At 51.2% G+C, this 20,386-nt stretch overlaps 1 protein-coding gene across 6 annotated transcripts in view; it reads right to left on the bottom strand.

Annotated features, from left to right (window-relative positions):
* Positions 1 to 20,386, bottom strand: part of WDTC1 (WD and tetratricopeptide repeats 1) — a 75,612-nt gene that overhangs the window by 2,491 nt on the left and 52,735 nt on the right. For 3 of the 6 annotated variants that reach the window (XM_068539245.1, XM_068539244.1, XM_068539249.1), the window contains 11 exons: positions 19,231 to 19,421; positions 16,625 to 16,807; positions 15,372 to 15,466; positions 14,845 to 14,960; positions 13,452 to 13,527; positions 12,755 to 12,863; positions 11,801 to 11,974; positions 8,496 to 8,731; positions 6,866 to 7,046; positions 5,733 to 5,925; positions 4,182 to 4,358 (listed from right to left, as the gene is read on the bottom strand). In XM_068539245.1, coding sequence (XP_068395346.1) covers positions 4,182 to 4,358; positions 5,733 to 5,925; positions 6,866 to 7,046; positions 8,496 to 8,731; positions 11,801 to 11,974; positions 12,755 to 12,863; positions 13,452 to 13,527; positions 14,845 to 14,960; positions 15,372 to 15,466; positions 16,625 to 16,807; positions 19,231 to 19,421 — 1,731 coding nt within the window. Of the gene's footprint in view, positions 1 to 2,159; positions 4,359 to 5,732; positions 5,926 to 6,865; positions 7,047 to 8,495; positions 8,732 to 11,800; positions 11,975 to 12,754; positions 12,864 to 13,451; positions 13,528 to 14,844; positions 14,961 to 15,371; positions 15,467 to 16,624; positions 16,808 to 19,230; positions 19,422 to 20,386 lie in introns of those variants that run through there. The other 3 variants (XM_068539246.1, XM_068539247.1, XM_068539248.1) reach the window with 3 other exon arrangements.

The raw sequence follows: 20,386 nt of genomic DNA, 5'->3' as shown, positions 1-20,386 counted from the left end.
AATAGTATTGAGGGGCTTCCCTGGTGGCGCAGTGGTTGAGAATCTGCCTGCCAATGCAGGGGACACGGGTTCGAGCCCTGGTCTGGGAGGATCCCACATGCCGCAGAGCAACTAGGCCCGTGAGCCACAATTACTGAGCCTGCGCGTCTGGAGCCTGTGCTCCGTCCGCAACAAGAGAGGCCGCGATAATGAGAGGCCCGCACACCGCGATGAAGAGTGGCCCCGACTTGCCGCAACTAGAGAAAGCCCTGGCACAGAAACGAAGACCCAACACAGCCATAAAGAAAGAAAGAAAGAAAGAAAGAAACCCAAAAGTTAAAAAAAAAATAGTATTGAGTCTTCCTATTTATGAGCATGGAATATCTCTTCACTTATTCTGATGTCCTTTGATTTTTTTCATCAGAATTTTATAGTTTTCCTCATAAATATCTTGTACATATTTTGCTAGGTTTATTCCTAAGTACTTAGTACCTTTTTTCTTCTTCCCTTGTGTGTGTGTGTGTGTGTGTGTGTGTGTGTGTGTTGGTGAGGGCTGAATAGGTGGAGCACGGGATTTTTAGGGCAGTGCAACTATTTTTTGACAGTGTGGGTACAGGACATTATGCGTGTGTCAAAACCCATAGAACTGTACAATACAAAGAATGAACCCTAATGTAAACTATGGACTTTAGTTAATAAGAATGTATCAATATCAGTTCATTAATTGTAACAAATGTACCACACTAATGCAAGATGTTAATAATAGGAGAAACTAAGCCAGGGAGAGAGGGGTATATGGGACTCTCTGTACTATCTTTTCAATATTCTGTAAGCCTAAAATTGCTCTAAAAAAAAAAAAAAAGTCTATTAATAATAAAGTACCAATTCCAAATGGAATGGAGCCCCTCGTAAAGTCTTCCAATGGCTCCTCCTTGCTTACAGGATCAAGCCTACAATCCCTCATCAAGCACAGGAGTCCTCCACAGTTTGGCTGCCCCTGGAGTCCATGGGCCACCCCACCCTCTACAATGCAGCTGAACTGAACCACTCAGGGTCCATGAGGGCACCTGGGACTATGCCCTACTCCCTTGGCCTGGTACATCGTCCCTTCCTTGCCTGGTCTGTAAATGTCCTGAAGAAGCTTCTGCAGATTTCAATTTGGGAACACAGGAATGATAAGCACCTGCTTCATAACATCACCTATTGTGCTTCTGACAGGACCTCTTCCCTTTCTGTCTCCTGTACTAAACTGAGTATACCCTGCTGGCCTCAGCCTGGTTCTCTCCAAATGCACAAACAGAATAATCACAAAATCTCACTAGTGAAACTATTGTTCCCACAGTACTGAACCACAGTTCCCAAACTGTGCATCAGCGCACCTTACGGTGCCACAGCAAAGTCACAGGAGTACAGCAGGATATTATAAATTTAGAGTTACTAAGCATCTGTTGGCTACCGAGAGAACTACTAGCTCAAGGTGGTTCAGAGTTTTATCATTAGATTGCACTACATTCCTTTGATTATGTCATCTTTGAGAAGCTGGGTTTTTAGCGGTTGCTGTGATATAAAGCAAATGAAAGTCAATGTGGAACAGGAAATGAGGGTGGTGGGGTCCAATATGATTACAAAGTCTGACAAGTTTTACAGCACCCGACAAGCACACAGATTCCATTAGTTATTGTACTTATTCAAGAATGAAATAAAAATAGTTTCTTCTAACATATGTATTAATTTTTTAAATGACTAACCTGGTAGGACATAAATTCTTCTTAAGTGATCCAGGCTTAACTAACACATTGAAATGTTAGGTATTTCTTTTGGCTTAGGGGGTCCATGAAAAAACTACTGAGACACTAATGGTTCAGTGAGCTGAGAAAGTTTGGGAACCTCTGGTCTAAGAAATCCTCTAATCCAGGGCCCATCAAGAAACTGCAGGTTGTGAAATCAACTTAGTGGGTTATAGTCAGCATTTTTTTCTCCTTAATAGAATGGTAAACAGAACACATTGCACGTAGCAAGCGTATTATTGTGTAAAACTTATGTTCAGTATATACATACAAATTAGCGTGGGTATCTTGGGTCACAGTGTAAAATGTGTATTTCTTGTTTGGGTTGTGATTTTAAAAGTTTGAAAAACCACTAAGACTTCAACCTCCTTATTTTACAGATGAGAAAACAGCCCAGAGAGTGAAAGCTGATTATTATTGCAAATCACAGCCACCAGTGCCGGGCTCTGCACTTGGCCCTGCTAGGCTGGTGACCCTCCAAGGCAGGCCTTATTCTACCCAGTAGAGGTGTGGTTACTCAAAGTCACAGAGCTACAGAGGTGAGATACTCTCACTTTGATCCCAAGACACATTTGCACCCCACAAATGCCACCAGCCACACCTAGAACAAAATGGTTTTAATCAATTGCGTCACCCTCACTCTCCTGGGAGCGGAGCAACAAAAAGGCTCGGCTCCTGCCCCCAGAGGACAGTAAGGCTTATGTGTCTCTCCACACGGCAGGGCCCAGGCTGGGCAGGCAGGAGGCAGGGACAGAGGAAATGGCGGGTGGCTCGAACACAGGAAAGCAAAGGGGCCCCTGCTAGTCCTTGGGCCCCAGGGCCCAGCCCCAGTACTCCCGCTCTCCCCTCCCGGCTGGAGAAAGGTCGTGGAGAAGAGACAGGGGAGCAAGTCCCAGCAGCAGGAGAAGCAGCAGCAGCTGTTTCCTTCACCAATAAATATACTTCATTACCAAGCTAGAAGAGAGGGGTGGGAAGAGGGACGGGTGGAGAGGAAGGGGGAGAGGCTGCCACCTGTGTTGCTGGGATTAAAGCAATGACGAGACGGTGCCAGACCCCCACCACTATCCTCACCACCCCCCACTCCCACCCCTCATCTTCTCAAAACTGTGAAAAAGCTTTTAACATGGCCCTGCTGTCTACAGGGCTTCTCTGAAGACTGACTGAGAGGAGGCACCTGGCAGAGTCAGGGCGGAGGGAGGGAGCGAGGGAGGGAGGCTGCTTCTCCCCAGAGGCTGCAGCTGGAGGGCTGGAGCCAAGTGAGCTCTGAGGGGAATGAGGAGGGAGAGGGGAGGAAGGATGAACCAACTACCAGGAGCAGCTCCTGAGCTGAGAGCCAAGGGGGCAAAGAGGGAGGTCTGGTGAGTGGTGGGGTGACCGCTGCATCCAGTGTAAAGCTCGGGCTGCTGAGGAGGGCGGGGGCTGAGTTAGGGACTTCCCCATCCGAGTAGCTCAGGAGACCCACCCCCTCCCCCCAGAGCAGCAGGGGACAGAGAAAAGCCATCACTTCTTTGGTCTTTGTGGCGGCTCAGCATGTGGGATGGGAGGGAGGGCACAGAGGGCCTGGAAGGCTCCTAGCAGGGAGCGCCATCTCAGCAAGAGGAGGCCTGGCTGGGAGCTCTGGCAGAAAGGTCACAGTGAGGCTGAAGAGCGCCGAAGGAAGAGTGGCCCTCCAGAGTGCAGAAGGGCTGGCACAGATGGGTGGGGAATGGTGTGCCCCACACTGCCAGGGCCCTTGGGAAAGGCTGAGCCCCCAGGGGTGGCCAGTGAGGGCAGGCGCAGGACCCAGAGCCAGTGCCTGGGAGGAGGGCAGGGACGCTCTACTGCAAGGAAGCAGTGGCTTGACCTTGCCCCTCCAGGGCTCCCATCCTTACTTCTGTTTCCACCCTGACAGAGTGGCTCTGCAAAGAAGGGGGCACCCTATGCTTTTTCAGAACCTTCCCTGAAGACCAGGAGGGAGCTAGCCTTGCCCACCAGAAGCAAGAATGGTAACAGGTCAAGGCTAGCCCTTATGGACTGGGAATTCCACTCCCCTTTCTGCTGCCAACTGAAGGGTAGGGCAGTCCTTGAAGACAGCTTCAGCCCTTGCCTCCCCACCTGAGGCAGGCCAGAGCCCTCCAGGGACATGGAAGTGCAAGGTGGTGGGGGGCATACGGAGGGGCTTCTCCTCCTGCTCTTCTGCTCAGGGCTGGGGCCAGTCAAGGAGCAATTGCCCAAAAGTCCAAAAGCCAGCAAGTTGTAGCAATCCCCACCCCCAATGCCAAACTAACAAACAAAACAGGGAAAATGAAAAAATGGGGGGAAGGGGAAGACAAACCAAAACAGAACCCCCCGACCTCCTGCCCGGGGCGGAGGACCCAACCAGTAGGAGGGGCTTGGGACCAGGGCGAGGAGGGCCTAGCTGGGCCGGCACTGCACCTGGCCCTCGGAGCTGTCCTCGTCGTCAGACGCCCCAGCGCCCGCACTGCTCAGGCCTGTGATCCGATAGCCCATGTTGAGCAGCATCACCTCCAGCGGGTCGGCATTCATGCGCCGCTGGTTGGCCTGGGACGCGCCCTCCATGTCCTCCACAACTCGGCCTGTGAGGTCTTCACTCTGTGGGGGGGAGGCACACATACTACTGGGATATATGTGCAGGGGAAACACACACACAGACTGAGCTATACGTATGGAGAGGGCATGTACATACCAGGAGATGTATATGGGTATATCCATGTGTGTCCATGCGTAGAGGGGAACGCATCCTGGGATATGTATGGGACACACACACACACACACACACAACCAGGCTGTATGTGAGGGAGATGACACACCACACGGGGTTGGGGGGCACGTGGTAATATACACTTGGAGGAGACACTACACACTGGGATATAAACTGGGGGGAATACACATAGGGTATACACTGGAGACCCCACGCTGGAAAACGATGAGGACATACCACATCAAGACATACACAGGGAGCACACCACGTGGGGTTATATATATGGGGGCGGCATACGTGGACATAAGTGAGGGAGGATTCACACCAGGATATGCTGGGCACACATACTATATACCTGAGGGGGGAGCACAGATACAACTCCCCCACCCCCCCACTCTTGTTGCCACTCCCAACGAGGATTCCTTTATCCTCCTTTTCCTCTCCCCCCAGGGGAGGGTCCTGTAGGGTTTCTCTCTTTAAAATTCATAGAAAATTAGACACACCTCTTGACTTCTGTTTTGCCAGCTGGGAAGGGGGAGGAGGTGGGGCAGAGGGCAGGGGAACCAGCCCACCTGCCTACCCACACTGACTACCACACCGTCCTAAGTGTCCCTGTGGGCCGGACACACCACAGGCATCACTTCTTTAATCCTCAAAGCAACCTTTTGAGGTGGTGTTGTCATTCCCATTCCAATGTACAGATGGTAAAAAACCTGGATCAGAGATGGTTGAGTCCCTCAGGCAGTAAGTGAAGGGACCAGGACTCAAACTTAGGCCCATTAGACTCTAAAACCTACATACTTCTCATGTGACTGAGGGACAGGCCTCTGCACAGCTTCTGGGGGACACAAGGCAGTGGTATATGAGGGGCAGGGTACCTAGGGAGCCTCTGAGGTACCGTTCTCATGAGGTGGTGTTGGAGCTGACCTGGTTCCCTCCCTGCCCTCCCGCACCCAGTCCTTGGTTGCTGTTTCCCATATGTGAGTCTCACCTTTGCCAGCTGGCTCAAGGATATGCCTCTGGAAGGCAGGAGACAACTCTTGCCCCTGGAACTGCCCACTTCATCTGGAGCTTTCAGAGCTTGCTAGCTCCCACCCTGATGCAGCCTGGGGCCCTGGGGTGAGAGCTCACTCATCCGAGCAGCTCCTAGCCTCTGTATGACTCACTGTCCTTCCCAACCCGCATGGGCTCAGCTGGAGGCCGCGCATAGGGTCCATCCCTACCTTCCTCCCTGTCTGGCATCTGCCACCTTGCCACACCCTCACCTCTGGCCGGGGGTTCCACAGCCGCACAACGGGGTCGATGCCGCTGGTGGCCAAGAAGCAGTAGCTGGGGTGCGGCTGCAGGCAGTTGACGATGGACTCGTCCCCCTGGAGCACGCGGACCAGGTTGGTGGTCTCCTTTTCCCAGATGAAGAAGGAGCCATCATCAGAGCCACTGACGATGTATTGAGCATTGCTGGCGGGGGGGCAAAGGGCAGGGAGGTCAGGTGGGGTACTGCCCTGTGGCCTCAAGCAGAGGCTGCATGGCTTAGGGAAAGGGAGAGCACGGAAGTCTGGAGCCACTCAGCCCCCTGAACTCTGGGGTCTTTACCTGACTCGGAACTCCCATGCACACAGTAATCCTCTCCACACTGCAGAGCGGTGTCACTGTTCAACTGTTCTCTTAAACTCAGGGTCAGGGACTGCCTAGGTCCCTCCTACTTACTCTCCCCCGAAGTACATTATAAGCACCCTGGGTGCAGGACCAGATCATGCATCTCTTAGGTCTCTGGGAACACTCCTGCCTAAGCCTTCCCTCAGTAGTCCTAGCCTTCCTGGATCCAGACCCTAAAATCCTACAGCACATCTGCCCCTAACACACCATTGACATTTAGAAGGGATCTCGATGGAGATTCTTAATTCACATTCATGTATCCCACCTACCCAAAGAAAGTACATCATCTACAAAGGAGGGTTGGGGGTGATGGTGTCTGAGACATGGGCTAGGTCCCTCAGTACCGGCGGCACAGTTCTAGGCAAAAAAGATTGCCAAGACTGACAGCCTATGAGGGTGCTTGCCCAAGGCTCCAAGCATCCAGATAAAGAAACCAAGCTCTGGCACATGGGGACACAGGGAGCAGGAGGTGTGGGTAAGGAAGAGTCCAGGTGCTGCACTGGATGCTTTCTGGATTACCTCATTAGTCCTTGTTATGGCCCCTTGAGTGGGGAGGGCTGCTTTCACTTTATAGGTGAAGAAACTGAGACCCACAGAGATGAAGCCATTTGCCCAAGGGTACAAAGGCAGAACTGGGATGTGAGACTTTTCTGAAAGCATTGTGTCCCCATGCCCCGCTCCCCCCACCCCAACCTCCTGCTGCCAACTGGGCTGTGCCCTCCTCCTTTTCAGGGCCTCAGACCTGCCAAAGAAATTGGCTTCCTTGATGTCCGTGGTGGTATTGCAGTGCCCACAGTAGCGGAACTGATAGTCGTAGCTTCGCTCCCGCAGCACCATCTCGTCCTCTGAGATGGAGTCCTTGCGGCTCGTGCTGCGGAGGCGGACGGGGCCGCTGCCACCACCACCAGCTCCCTTCTTCTCCTCTGAGGGCAGAGAACAAGGAAAGGTGAGAGTCCTGTCCCTCTCCCGCCTCCCCCATTTTTTCCCCACCCTTGACCCTGTTTTCCGTCCAAGCAGTAAGCAATGTAGGGCTACCCGTCTCTACCTCTTCCCTGGAAAACTGGGAACAACTATGAGAAAGAAGCATCTTTGGATCCTGCCCTTGAGGGTGTTCAAGAGGAGACCTCTGATGCCAGGAGGGCCTTGGCTTAGGTCCCTGAATAACGTCTGGAAGCCCCAAGGATGCACAGACCCAAGGTCTGTTTCTGTGGATGTGAGAAGCAGGGAGGGGAGGGTAAAGCACTGCCAAGAGAGCCTTGAGGGGGTGATTTTTCTAAATAGATCCATAGGTCTGAAGGCAGTAAGGTCAAGCCCTCCCTCTCTAGAAGACAAGTTATCATGGATCCAAATGAGGTACTAATCGGTTAAGTGCCTTGGGTAAAATCATACCTGTCTTCTTAGTGCCTTGTTCCTGCCTGCTTCAGGGCCTTGGCACGTGCTGGTCCCTCTGCCAGGAACTCTTTACCTCCCACAGCTACACTCTGCATCTAGTTAACTCTTCCTCCGCATCCTCAAGATCTCAGCCTGAATGTCTCTTCCTCAAGAACCCCAGACTGCCATCAAGCCCTCCCCACCACACCTGCACCCTAGCAGGGCCGCAGGGCATTCTTTGTTTCTCCTTCATCGCTTGGTTCCTTCACTAGGCTATCGACTCATGAATACAGAAATTCCATCTGACTTGTTCCCAGATATATTCCCATGACCCAGCACAGTGCCTGGCACTATTCAGACTAATGAATCAACCCGTGGTTAGTAAACTGCAAAGGAGACAGGGAGGATCCATGTCTGCCCTCAGTGAGCTCCCCTCTCATGTTTGTAGACCACACAACTACCTAGTTTACTCTCCAGTGCTACCCAGGTGAGCTGGGCAGGGCCTCGAATGCTCTCTGCAAGTAAGGCAGCAGGTTCGGAGAGGCTGTGCTTTGCCCAAGGTCACACGGTTTCACATGGCAGAGCTGAGATTGGAACTGAGGCTCCACACCTGTGCCCACGGCATTTCTACTGCCCTGTGCTGCTGTTTCTTTTGCACCCATGCAAACTGGAGCAAATGCACCCCAGCCAACTACCCCGAACTCAGATCCCAATGGAATGGCCAAGGCCCTGTCTGTGAGCAGAAGAGAATGACCTGCGAGGCACACTGGGCTCAGCTGACTCCTATCCTGAGTCCCAGGGGGAATACACCAGGTGCCTTAAACATGGTATTGCTAATCCTTGTCTCAAAGAGACCAAGTGACTGTCTCAAAGTCATGTGGCTTCTCAATCAGTATGTGAGCCTAGGCCTCTCCTATCTCAGAACTATGTCCTCTCCAGAATGTCACTGTAGCACCTCAAATAGATAGAGTGACAGCAACCCCTCCTCAGTGCCGACTCACCACCATCATTTTTGGAGAAGAGGGCGGCCGTGATGTCGCGTCCCAGTGCATCACAAGCGCTGCTATGGGCCTGCTCCGGGAACTTCCCTTTGAAATCATCCAGGCACTCCAGGGCCTCAGCCACGTACTTGAGCTCAAAGAGGCATCGGGCCAGGCGGAAGTGCGCCTTCAGGTGGCACGGGTTTAGGGAGATGGCCTTGAGGCAGTCCCTCAGGGCATCGTAGTGGTCACCATCCCTGGGAAGGCAGGGGAATGTGGCTTGGAGGTGGGGCCACGTGGCAAGCAGGGAGTCCCCATTCCGTCTCCTGCGCTTCCTGTGGCCACCCCAGCCCACCTTTGAGAGATCTCAGGGCAAGGGTACTTGGGGATGAAGAGAATCCTGGCTCAGCCCAGGCCTTGCTCCCCAGGAGACAGACTAAGGAGCCCCGAGGTCTTGGCAGGGTAGGTAGAGGGTGGGAGGTGGGTGGGAGGCAAAAACCAGTGTCCGGCTGCCCTCTGCTGGACACAGCATGCAAGTGCGCACCCGCTCACCTCAGGCACCCGCAGCTCTGCAGCAGAAGGCCTGGCATCTTGCCCGCCTCAGGCTCCCCAAGCTCTCCTTCTCCCTTCCTCTATCCACCTCCTCAAATCCCCCCGGCTGGCCTTCAAAGCCATGTCCAAGGCGGGGGGCCCTCAAGGACAGTTCTGTGGTCCGGGGAAGCCAGAAGTGCCAGGCTGGGGACTCAGGGTCTGACCAGCAGGCAGCAAGCCCTCAGCCAGACCCCCCTCTGTCCTGGCTGACTGATCCACAGCAGCTGTGGCCTCTACCTCCCAGGGCTGGAGGATGGGGCCTGACAGTCTGGCAGAGTCAGTTCTCTGGAAGCTGATGGCGGGGGGGGGGGGCGGGCATGCACCAGGAGCTCCAAATCACCCACACGGACTTCTCCAAACTCCCAAAGGATGGATATGGGGAAGTGGGAATGGTTTTGGGGGGGGTGGGGAGGGGCCAAAGAAAAAGCCCCTCCTTCTCCCACCCTGTGCCGGAATATAAAATACACCTTCCCCCAGCTCCACAGACCAGTTCCCACCTCTTATCTGGAGAGCCAGGTGGGTCACAGGAGCCACTTCTCCTTTGGGAGCTGTGGGGGTTTCTTTGTTTTTTGTTTTCCTGCTGGGTTGAGGGGGGCCTAGGACCCAACTGTGCTAAGCAGCACTCCCTGGAGCTGATGGTCCCGCCACCAAGGCACAGCTCACAACTCCCCTGCACGGGGCCAGAGCAGGCCCAACATGGGTGCTATCCTCCCGACCCTCCTTCTCCTTCAGCACTCAGAGGAAGCACCCGGTCCCTGGAGCGGCCATGCTCAGACCAGGAGCAAGCAGCTCAGCCAGGGTGGGGGCGGGCAGGAGACAGAGTGCTTTGATGGCACGGCCTGCGTCAGAACGAGTGGCTGGGACGAAGGAGCAGGCGCTGTTTGGAAACCCAATTGCTGCCTGCAAGGTGCCCCTCAGAGCTCCTGGAGAGAGCCAGACCAGAGAGCAGCCAGGGGCCAGAGGGTGGCCGCTCCCACTGCATCCAGGAGCAGATGGCAGCCCTGGGGAGACTGGCCCGGGACAGAATGTGACATTCTAGGGGTCACTGGCAGGCATGTGGGGCTGGGGAGAGAGCAGGCTGGCCCCAGGGCTCACCCATCCAGACTCACTGCCAGATCAATCTCCCTGAAAGGACAGCCCTCAGCACAGCCCTCTCCTGCTCAAAACTCTTCAGTAGCTGCCCATTGTCCACTGAATCAAGGCCAAAACGCCACCGCTCTGCATTCCAAGTCCTTCCCAGGCTGGCCCCAGGCTACCTCACAGACTCATCTCCTGCCAGTCCCTGCCCGAACCCTCGGCTCCAGCCAAATGGATTTGTTGTTCTGCAAACAAGCTCTTCAGTCAGCCCCCCACCCCCACGCCTTTGTTCACACCATTTCATCTCCCTGGGAATGTCCTTCCCCCACAGTCCGCTCCTCCTTGCATCTCCCGTCTAAGCCTGCTGACACTGAAAGCCCATTCAGACATCACATCTTCCTGGTGCTTCCCTGATCCCCAGTTAAAGTGACCTAACTTTTCTTGATGCCCACAGCACTTCACCTGATCATTCAAAGACTTACTGCTTCCTGCCTCTTTGGTGATGAAGCATGTCCACATCTTTATCCCCTGTCCAGAGACTGGGCACTCTGGAGCACAAGAACTCAGAGTGACGTAACTTTGTGTCCCTAGTTCCTAGTGCATAGCAGGAATTCAGAGAACATGTTGAGGGTACCCATGGATTGGGAAATCATCAGTCTCTCTTAGCAAGAATGCAGGAATGAGACAGCTCTTAGCCTAGAGCCTGGTTGAACACCACTGCATTCTACCCACCTGCTGGGAAAGAGGGGCAACACACCTCAGGATGGCCCCAAAGCTGTCGTCTTCTGGGGTTGGCTGCCATCTGAGCCCTTGGCGAGCTCCTGATGCCTGAGCTAAGGCCCGTGGGGGCAGCATCGTTCCGAACCCCCATCCACCATCCTGCTGACTTGGGTGGGTTTCTTAAGCTTCCCTCTCTGGCCTGCCTAGTTGCAGCCAGACGATGGCACACCAGCTGGCCTGTCTGTCTGGGCAGAGCCGAGGGATGCCAGACGGAGCAGAAATGGCTGTGGGCCCAGCTTTATCCATCTCCCATCCTGGCCCTGGCTGGGGGGTGGGGTCTGCCTGCCTGCTTGCCTGCTGGTGCTGCAGGCAGAGGGGCCAGGGGCCCTGATGGTCTCCAAAGATAAAGGGTTCTTCAGGATATGGACCTACTCCCTTACCACCAGCCACTACAACTCAGCAAGACCCACAGACAGCTTCGGATGTCTAGGATCTTGTTTGTGTTTGGTCCAAACGGTCCAAGAGCATAGGAAAGCAAGCCCCAAGGTCAAGGAGCTGCAGAATCATTTCAAACAGATACCAACTGAATTCACCAAATGCCTCATTTCCATCTAGCAAGATTCTACTGCTCCTTCAAAGTCCAATTCAAGGCGCAATTCTCCAAGAGTGGGGATTAACCATTCTCCCAATTCCTACTTCCAGTGGTCACAGCACTTTCTAACAAAGCACCATGTTGAAGCTACTTGTGAACATGTTCCACTTAACTGTGAGCTTTCTTGGTGTTTGAGGCTTCCTGACTAATAAGTCAGGCACTTGCCCACCACTAACCTGGAGGTGGGGAGGAGAAGCCTGGGCCTAAGAAGCCCTAAGAGGCAGCAGGATGTCACTGCTACCTTCCATGGATGCCTCAGCAGCTTGTTTCCATCAGGCCCACTCACCACTTGCGCTTCATGTAGGCAGCAGCTCGGTTCCCGTAGAGCATGGCGTTGTGAGGGGCCCTCTGCACGGCCTTGCTGTAAAGCTGAATGGCCTGGGTCCACTGCTGGCAGGCAAAAGCCTCATTTGCTTGCTGTTTCACACGCTCCAGGTATGGGGGCAGCTCTACTTGGGGGCTGTGCGGGAAGCAGAGCCAAGTCAGGCCAACCAAGGAGGGCCAGAGAAGCCTCTCAGGAAGTCTGTAGCCCTGCCTGAAGGCCACTCAGGTTTTCCCGGTCCCTGGGATCTGCACTGTCATCTAAAAGAGGGTACCACTCCTATCCTTGGCCTGGGTTATTGTGATAGGTAATGGTCACAATTCCAGATGCTCTGAGCCAGTGGGGAAAAAAAAAAACAGGGAGAAATGAAGCTGTCCTGGACAGGTTTAAGGGAATTCTTAATCAAACTCCTGGGCATGAAAGTAGCTGACACCTACAGCCTCCATGCTGAGCCGAACCTCGTTACCACCCAAGTGCCTCCCATGGATCTCTCTATAGGTAAATTACGTTTCTCTCAAGGGCTAGAGGATCTGGGCACCTCTGTATCCAAAGCCCAGCACAGGGCCTGGCAGTGAACAGAGGCTAGAAGAAGAAAATATAATGGGGGAGGCCCGTCTGTGTGGGACTGCTTTATAGGAGGGAGCCCAGTGCTAAGAGGAGCTAGCCCCTGGGTCCTGACACCAGCTACTGGTATCAAGGGACCAGAGCTTCGGATTGAGCATGACTGGAGTCCTACCAGGAAGAAGTGGCACTGGGACCACTAGCCACAGTCCAGAAGCCTCTTTGCCCCAGTCCCCTGACTCTGGGGTGTATGCCTGGGGGGGTGGTCAGGAGGAAGGTTTACAGGACGTGCCCTCCCTCCAGTCCAGTGGGGTGTAACTGGGGCTGGGAAGGTTGGGAAAGTCAGGCTGGCCTCACCTGACATGCCCCATACTCTCTGGCAGCCGGAAGCCGTTGCTGTGAAGGTGCAGGCCATTGGACACACCATTGGACACACCATTGGTGGACATCTTGCCATTCTGAACTTCTGAGAGGGGGTGGGCAGAAAGGAACAGCAACAACTTAGGAGGAGGTCCTCATTTCTCCTCAGCAGCCCTCCAGCTTCCACCACAGGGTCTGATGGTTCCATTGTGGGGCTAGCCCTCCAGGGTAGGTCTATTCCCAGAAAGCAGGCAAGGACATAAAGAAAAGCCTGTGCGCCCTCTGCTGGCTGAAGAGGGACATAACTTCAACTTGGCATTAGCTGGGGGTGGGGATGGGGGTGGGGGGTGAGGAGGTGCCTCAATCAACTGTAGGCCCCAGGAAGAAATCAATGAGGAGACTGGGCTGGGACGAGAAGGGAAAGACAATTACTTCAGGCCCTCAAGAGCCAAGACACGGAAAGAACCTGCTTTTTCGGAGGGAAGTGAAAAGGGCTGTGACGCAAACCCCTTTGACAGACCTCTCTGACCTAATATTACCTTCCTTCTTACTGTACAGTGTTATTTCAGAGAATCTACTCCTTTTGCAGGATCACAGCCAGCACAAGGTAAGTGGCAGTCTTCTCAGCAGAGGCAGTATACACTCATGCTCCCCAGCAGAGATGCCCTAAAGGATACCCGAAGGGAGAACTTACCCCCTGAGGAGTGGCATTTTCTAGGCAGGAGGAAGGTGTACGGCCGCTGCTTGTAAGTCAGGTCAAACAAATAGACCTAGAGTGCAGGGGTCAAGAAAAGAATGGACACTGTGAGGCAAGAATGTGGCTGGGCTGTGAGCGAGGCCTGGGTGGCTCTCAGGAGCACAGCTGAGTGTTGAGCAGGGAACCATCAAGTGAGGGAGAAGGGGTGTTTCTATGCAGCAAACCTCAGGCAGGAAAATCTCGCCAGTTCCTGGCCCTTACGGTGGATGGCTTGAAATACTGTCCTTACTTCGAATCACATGTTTATGAGGTCGACAATGTTCTCAGAGGTCTCATGTTATAGATGGGAAAACTGAAGCCTCAGAGCAGAGAAGCAATTTGCCCAAAGTAACACTGCTAGTTACTTCCCTCAGTAAATACTAGCTATTATTACTTACCATTTATTGAATTCTTACTTTGCTCCAGGACCTCTGCTAAGTGTTTTATACGGCTTTTTTTCATTTCATCCTAGAAACCCTCCCACGAAAAGGTACTATTATCATCACCCCCTGAACAGATGAAGAAATGTAGGCTCAGACTTTAATTAATTTATCCAGGGCCATAAAAGCAGCAGGTGGCAGAATCAGGACCCAAAACCGAGTCTGTCTGGCTCCGAACCATTCTGCTAGACTGCCTCGCCACTCATCTTTATGCTACCTTTAAGCCAGGTGATGGCTAAGCAATCTGAAGCCAGAGCCCTCTTCTGAACTCAAGGGCTCACCTAGTCTCCATCCCATTTCTCTTGTGTCACACCTTGACTTTAAATGTCATCAACGGTTTCACTTGCCGTGTCGCTCCCATCAGCCTAGGATGGATCATATTTCACATTTGTTTCCCTCGTGTTTATGATAATGGTACCCCCAGAGTAAGTACTCAGTGACTTTGTAGAGTAAATGAATTTATGCAAGGCTTACTAAATATCCTGACTGAGAGATTGTAAACAGAAGGGTTAGCAACCTGCCGTTATCAAAGAACATTTCCCAAAGCTGGCCCTAAACTGCAGCCTGGCTGCATGCTCTGAGCCCCAGGATTTCCTCCTAGGAAAATAGCAGATGAGGAAACCAAGGTTCAGGAAAATGAAGAGAGTTTTTCAAAGTCACAGTACACAGCTAGTAAACAAAAGGCCAGCATCTGAAGACAAGTCTGTCAGTTCTAAACCTTACACTCAAGGCCAGGGCACCTCTCTGGGAATTCCAAAGATGCCATGGCACTTCCACATTTCACAGTAACGTCATTTACAATGAGGCTTCTTGTCTGCCTCATCATAGGGGTTGTGGGGTACACAGCCCTGGCTGATGGATATGAGGGTGGGAGGGGGAAGGGCAGAGCCACGTTGGGCAGCCGTCCATACCTGCTCTCCTCCCATGTTGACCAGCAGCTCTGTGCCATTGGGGCTGAAGGTCACATAGGTGGCAACCAGCACTCTCAGACGGTTGTTGTAGTCGGGCAGCTTCACTGGCAGGTGACCTGCAGGGAACAGCCCTGTTACCCTAGTGTGAGGCTTCCAATCCCTCCCAAAAGGGGCAGGGAGTTGTGAGAAGTCAACCATATCAATGATGATAGCCATCATCTTCATCAGAAAAGCAACTACAAGTGTTGAGCCCTTACTGTATGAACTGGGCCAACTGTGTTATATGCTTTATCTCACTGAGTCATTACAACCCCATTTTACAGAAAAGAAATTAAGACTCCTCAAGGGTAAGTAATTTACCAGAGGTTATATGATAGCTAGTCACTGACAGTCAGCATCAAAGCCCAGGTCTGCCTGATTCTAAACCCCTTGCTCTTGGTCACCATGCCATGCTGCCTCCTTGCACTGCCCCAGAGACAATCAACACCCTGCCAAGAGTTTAGGGCCAGAGTTGGGCTGAGCCTTACCTGCTACGTAATACTGGGCTGCACCATCCGGAAGGGGCTTCTGCCGGTCACAGAAGGTGTGCACACCTGCTGAAGGGCTCTGCTTCATGCTCTTTCTGGTGGGAAGGCAAACCATATAGATTATAATGCCTAACACTACTCCTGGCTAGACCATACCACACTTCCTGGAGAAAAACCCAAGTGTATACCCCTGGAGAGATACAGGAGGAGGTACCTTTCTTATCTCAGCACCCCCAAAGGTCCACCAACTAGACAGCTGTGGACACACACATTACAGTGCTCTATAAGTAGGTCCTGCTTACTTGTTTTGGTTCATGGCCACCCTATTACTCCCATTTTACAGATGAGGAAGCTAAAAGCTCAAGGTCCACCCTAAGTCATGCAGTTTGTGAAGAGCAATAGTGGTCACCCAAATCCACAAATGAAAGTAATGCAGGCCAGAAGTTTCTGCACTTGTCCCAGGAGTCCACTGAAAACCCAAGCTGGCGGAGCCGCTCAGGTCTGGGACTTCTGTGGAGATTCTGAGTATATTCTACTTTTGTTTAAAAAAAAAAAGAATAAAGTAGATTTATATGTACAAATAAAGGAATTACATGTATAAGATTATAACTGTACATACACTCATAGTGAAAGAACAAGCAGAAAATACTATATACAGTGATTTCTTTCAGGTAATGGAGTATGGGTAATTTCTTTAATACACTTTTCACATTTTCCAAAATGAGCATGAATTAAATTTTTTAAAAAAGAATCACAAAATTAAAAAAACCCACCTCAGGGCTTCCCTGGTGGCACAGTGGTTAAGAATCTGCCTGCCAATGCAGGGGACACGGGTTGGAGTGCTGGTCCGGGAAGATCCCACATGCTGCAAAGCAACTAAGCCCGTGCGCCACAACTACTGAGCCTGTGCTCTAGAGCCCGTGAGCCACAACTACTGAGCCCATGTGCCACAATTACTGAAGCCCGCGCGCCTAGAGCCTGTGCTCCGCAACAAGAGAAGCCACCGCAATTAGCCCGCGCACCGCAACAAAGAGTAGCCCCCACTCGTCGCAACTAGAGAAAGCCTGCACGCAGCAACGAAGACCCAATGCAGCCACAAATAAATAAATGAAATAGATACAACATTAAAGAAATAAAAAATGTAAAAAAAAAAGCAAAAAAAACCCACCTCAAAAAGAAGAGGGCATGGCAATGAGGGAAAGGGGCAGCAGGTTCCAGGTTCCCTTGCCCACGGGAGGCCGCGCTATTCATACCTGTGGTTATGGATCATGCGAATGTCATAGAGCCTCACAAAGGGCCCACTGGCCCCCACTGCCAGGCAGTTGTTGTCCTGGGGGTTGACGGTGAGGCACTTGGCCTCCACCAGCTGGCCACAGTACTCTGTCAGGTCAATCAGCACCTCCGAGTGTTTGCTATTCTCCCGAAGGTCATACTGGCTGTGAGAGAGGACACAGTTAGGGATTGGGGGTTGTGTCCGTGGGTGGAAGGCAGCAGAGAAGCCAAGGCCCAAATGCAAAGGAATTGGGAGGGGCTTTGAACCTGTTTGTAAATAATAAGAATGTCAAAAACTACTCCCATTTCTTGAGTGCCCAGTGTGCCAGGCACCTATAGTAGGCTTCACACACATTCTGTTTTATTCTAACATAATTCTTTAAGGTAGATACTACTAAACCCTTTTTTTTTTAACAGATAGTTTTTTTTAACTAACACTTAGTGAGAAATTGCTTTGTGTCCAGTATTGTTCCCAAGTGTTATACATGTATTATCTAATTAAATTCTCACACCATCCCTAGGTACCACTAGAAGTTCAAAGAAGCTAAATAACTTGCCTGGACGACACTGCAGTAAGTGCAGCGCTGAGATAGTGCAGAGCTGGAAAGACTGCATTTTAACTGCTCTGCTCTGCTCCTTGATTAAGAATAATTCTATTCTTAATCTAGTTTCTTGCAGGAGACAAAAGAAGTATAGAGGTGACAGAAAAGAAAATCTGGAGATCATCTAAGAGCTACCTAGAAACACCAACTGCCAGGACAAGCCCAAGTCCCATCTGGGTGGTAAAGGTCATGCCAAAACATCCACCCAGCGTCAGCACACTCCTACTGGGGAACTGCTTTGATGCTGGGACACAGGCACATCCAGAGAATGGCGAGGGCATCATTCATGTGCTCACCCACCTCTGCCTAAACATCTCCAATAATTTCTTCATTGTTCACTTATCTTTCTAAGCCATCCTCACCCGATTGCTCTTCCTAAAATATTGTTTTTGTTGCATCACTTTCTTGCTCAAAAAATTGCAGAGATTCCTCAATACTTTTAGCTTGAGTTTACTCTTCGTTTACTTCTATCAAACTACTCAGTCTGGTTTTCAAGACATGATTTCACATACCTCTCCAACCTTGCTCCTCAGTTTTCTAAGTGTGGGTCAGTTACAGCCTCAGAACTGTGTCCTGTATGTGGCACGTTTACCCATGCCTTCACAAACTCTGCTCAAGCTGGGGAGTCCACTCTGCTTTTCCTTGCCCATCCAAATCCTGTCTATTCTGGAAGGCCAGCTTGTGTTCACCTTCTGCTAGGACTCCTCCCCTGACTGTGCCTGCCCCTAAGTGCTTAGGCTCCTGCCCCATGCCCTAGGTGCTTAGCCTCTACCTGCTGCCCTGGCACAGTCTAGTCAGTCAGGGTCAACCAGCGCAACAGACAGTTGGACCCGCCACCGACCAAGTGCATTCTGTCTGCTAAGTACTATGCTAAAGTTTTACGGGCACTATCTCAATTTTAATGCTCAGGCCAACAAAAGAGATATTATGATAATTCCCATTTTATAGATGAGGAAACTGAGGTCTGGGGGGTGAAGTGATTTGCCCCAGACACTGAGTGACAGAGGGAGGACTTGACTTGATCTGTCTGAGTTCTAGTTCATGCATGACTTAGATACCCTTCCTCCTCTGTAACAGGGAAGAGGGCACAAAGTCTCACAGTATCTCAAGGAAGGCAATTAAAGCAGATTGCGGAGATAAGGAAAATGTTCTAAGGTTATATCTGAAGAAAGGAGTTAAAGAAAGGCAATGAGACCATTTTAAGAAGAAGGGAAGTAGAGGCAAAGGTGTGACGATATAGGCCAGTGAAAAGGGGGAGAGTCCACTTAACCATTTCTGGCTGGCTATCCCCCTCCCAGGAATATGCCCATTGAGCGACTGTTCAAGGGAAGTGTATCAAGTGCGTCTATGTGCCAGGTATTGTGCTGGGCTCTAGGGACACAACCAAGGACAAGAAAGGCATGGACAAGATGGACAAGACAGACAAAATGCTGGGGGAGTTTACGACTCAGTGAGGGACACAGACAAACAAGTAAACCATCAAGCAAATAAAATAAAAGAACTATAGAGGGTGATGAGAGTTATAGAGGATACAATTAGGGCACGGAGACAAAGAACAATGGTGGGGTGTCTATTCTAGATAGGATGGTCAGAGAAGGTGCTTCTCGGGAGGTGACTCTTAAGCTGTCTCCTTAGGGTAAGAAAGAGTTGAGAAAGAGCTGGGACTGAGAAAACCAGTTAGAGGGAACAGCAAGTATGAAAGCCCAGAGGGGGCAGACTGTGCATCTGAGATGGTGAGAAAGCCAGTGGAGACGGTAAGAAAGCTCAGGAGAGGGTAAGAAGTGGGGAAGGTGAAGAATAGGGTAAGTACATCAGCGGAGTTTGTTCACTGATAACTGTGCTGGGCAGACAAATGAGGCTGGAACTCTGTTGGAGGGAAGGAGCCAGGCCTGTGGAAGGAAGCAGTAGGGCAGATAGAAAGGGGGAACCAACATGGAGTGGGAGCCAGGGAGGCACAGGCCCCACTCCCTGCCTCAGGCCCTCACCGGATAAGCCCATCCTCAGCAGCGCTCCAGAATGTGTTGGGCCACATGGGCGCCGTGGCGATGCGTTTCACCCGGTTTGTGTGGTCTCCAAACATGTGGATCGTCTCCTTTACTGTCAGGTCGTGGACATGCACCTTGGAGTCAGCTGCCCCTGTGATCAAGATGCGGTCCCCAGCGTGAGGCAGGAACTGCTTGGGAGAGATTGAAGAAGAGGTTGGCAGGTGGTGGGGCTAGGCCACGGAAGGAGACTAGCCTGGATGTTAGCACCTTTTTTTCCCTCTCCATATCAGATAAGAAAACGAGCCCATCCAAGAAAACTTTGGATCTCGAGCATCAGCCTGTAGGCCTAAAGGTCAAAATCAGGATGTGCACCTTTATTTTGCCAGAGGGGTCCTGACCTATGCCAACCTGGACTACCTAAGGAACCCTCTTCCTCTGATTCTTCCCCAGGTAAGAGCTGAATGGATGATAATCATAGCTGTTACCATTTACTAAGCATTTACCATGTGCTAGACATCGAGCAGGTAATTTATCTTATTAATACTTACAATAACCCCTTTAAAAATTGAGGTTCGGCACTAGCATTCAGTAGGACTGTCAATTCAAACTCAAGTCTGTCTGACTCCTATATGCCTCATGATGGCTATTTAATAACCTGGGGATTAAGTAATAAATTAGTCTTGAAATGAAAAGGACTTTCAGTGTTATAAGAGAGTGGGTGTTTTAAATTGGTTCAAATATTTCTGGAGAACAATCTGGCAATAGGTAAGACACATAAAAACTATTTCTATCTTTTGACCTAAAACTTCCACTTCTGAGAAATAATTCTAAAAGAAAAAAGGGACCTGTGCAGAAATGCTCCAAGTAGCACTCCTTATAATGGCAAGTGCTGGAAATGGCTCAAAAGTCAGAACTTGGGGAAGGGCTGAGCATCACGAGAATACATCTTTATGTGGCCATTATTCAAAAGGACAACCCCATCATTCTGATGAAGTTGAGAACAAAATATTCCAGATCACATACGGCAAGGTCAAAATAGCCACAAACATAACTTTGATTAATAATAATTTTTAAAATGTATACAGTTCTATCACCTAGTGTTGAGGAAGAAAAATATTCGGGTCTGGTGTTAGTTGAGTTCTTCTCTTCTTTCTTA

Source organism: Eschrichtius robustus, chromosome 3, assembly GCF_028021215.1.
Source record: "Eschrichtius robustus isolate mEscRob2 chromosome 3, mEscRob2.pri, whole genome shotgun sequence".
Classification (NCBI taxonomy): Eukaryota; Metazoa; Chordata; class Mammalia; order Artiodactyla; family Eschrichtiidae; genus Eschrichtius; species Eschrichtius robustus.
This window is presented reverse-complemented; position numbering and strand designations above follow the sequence as displayed.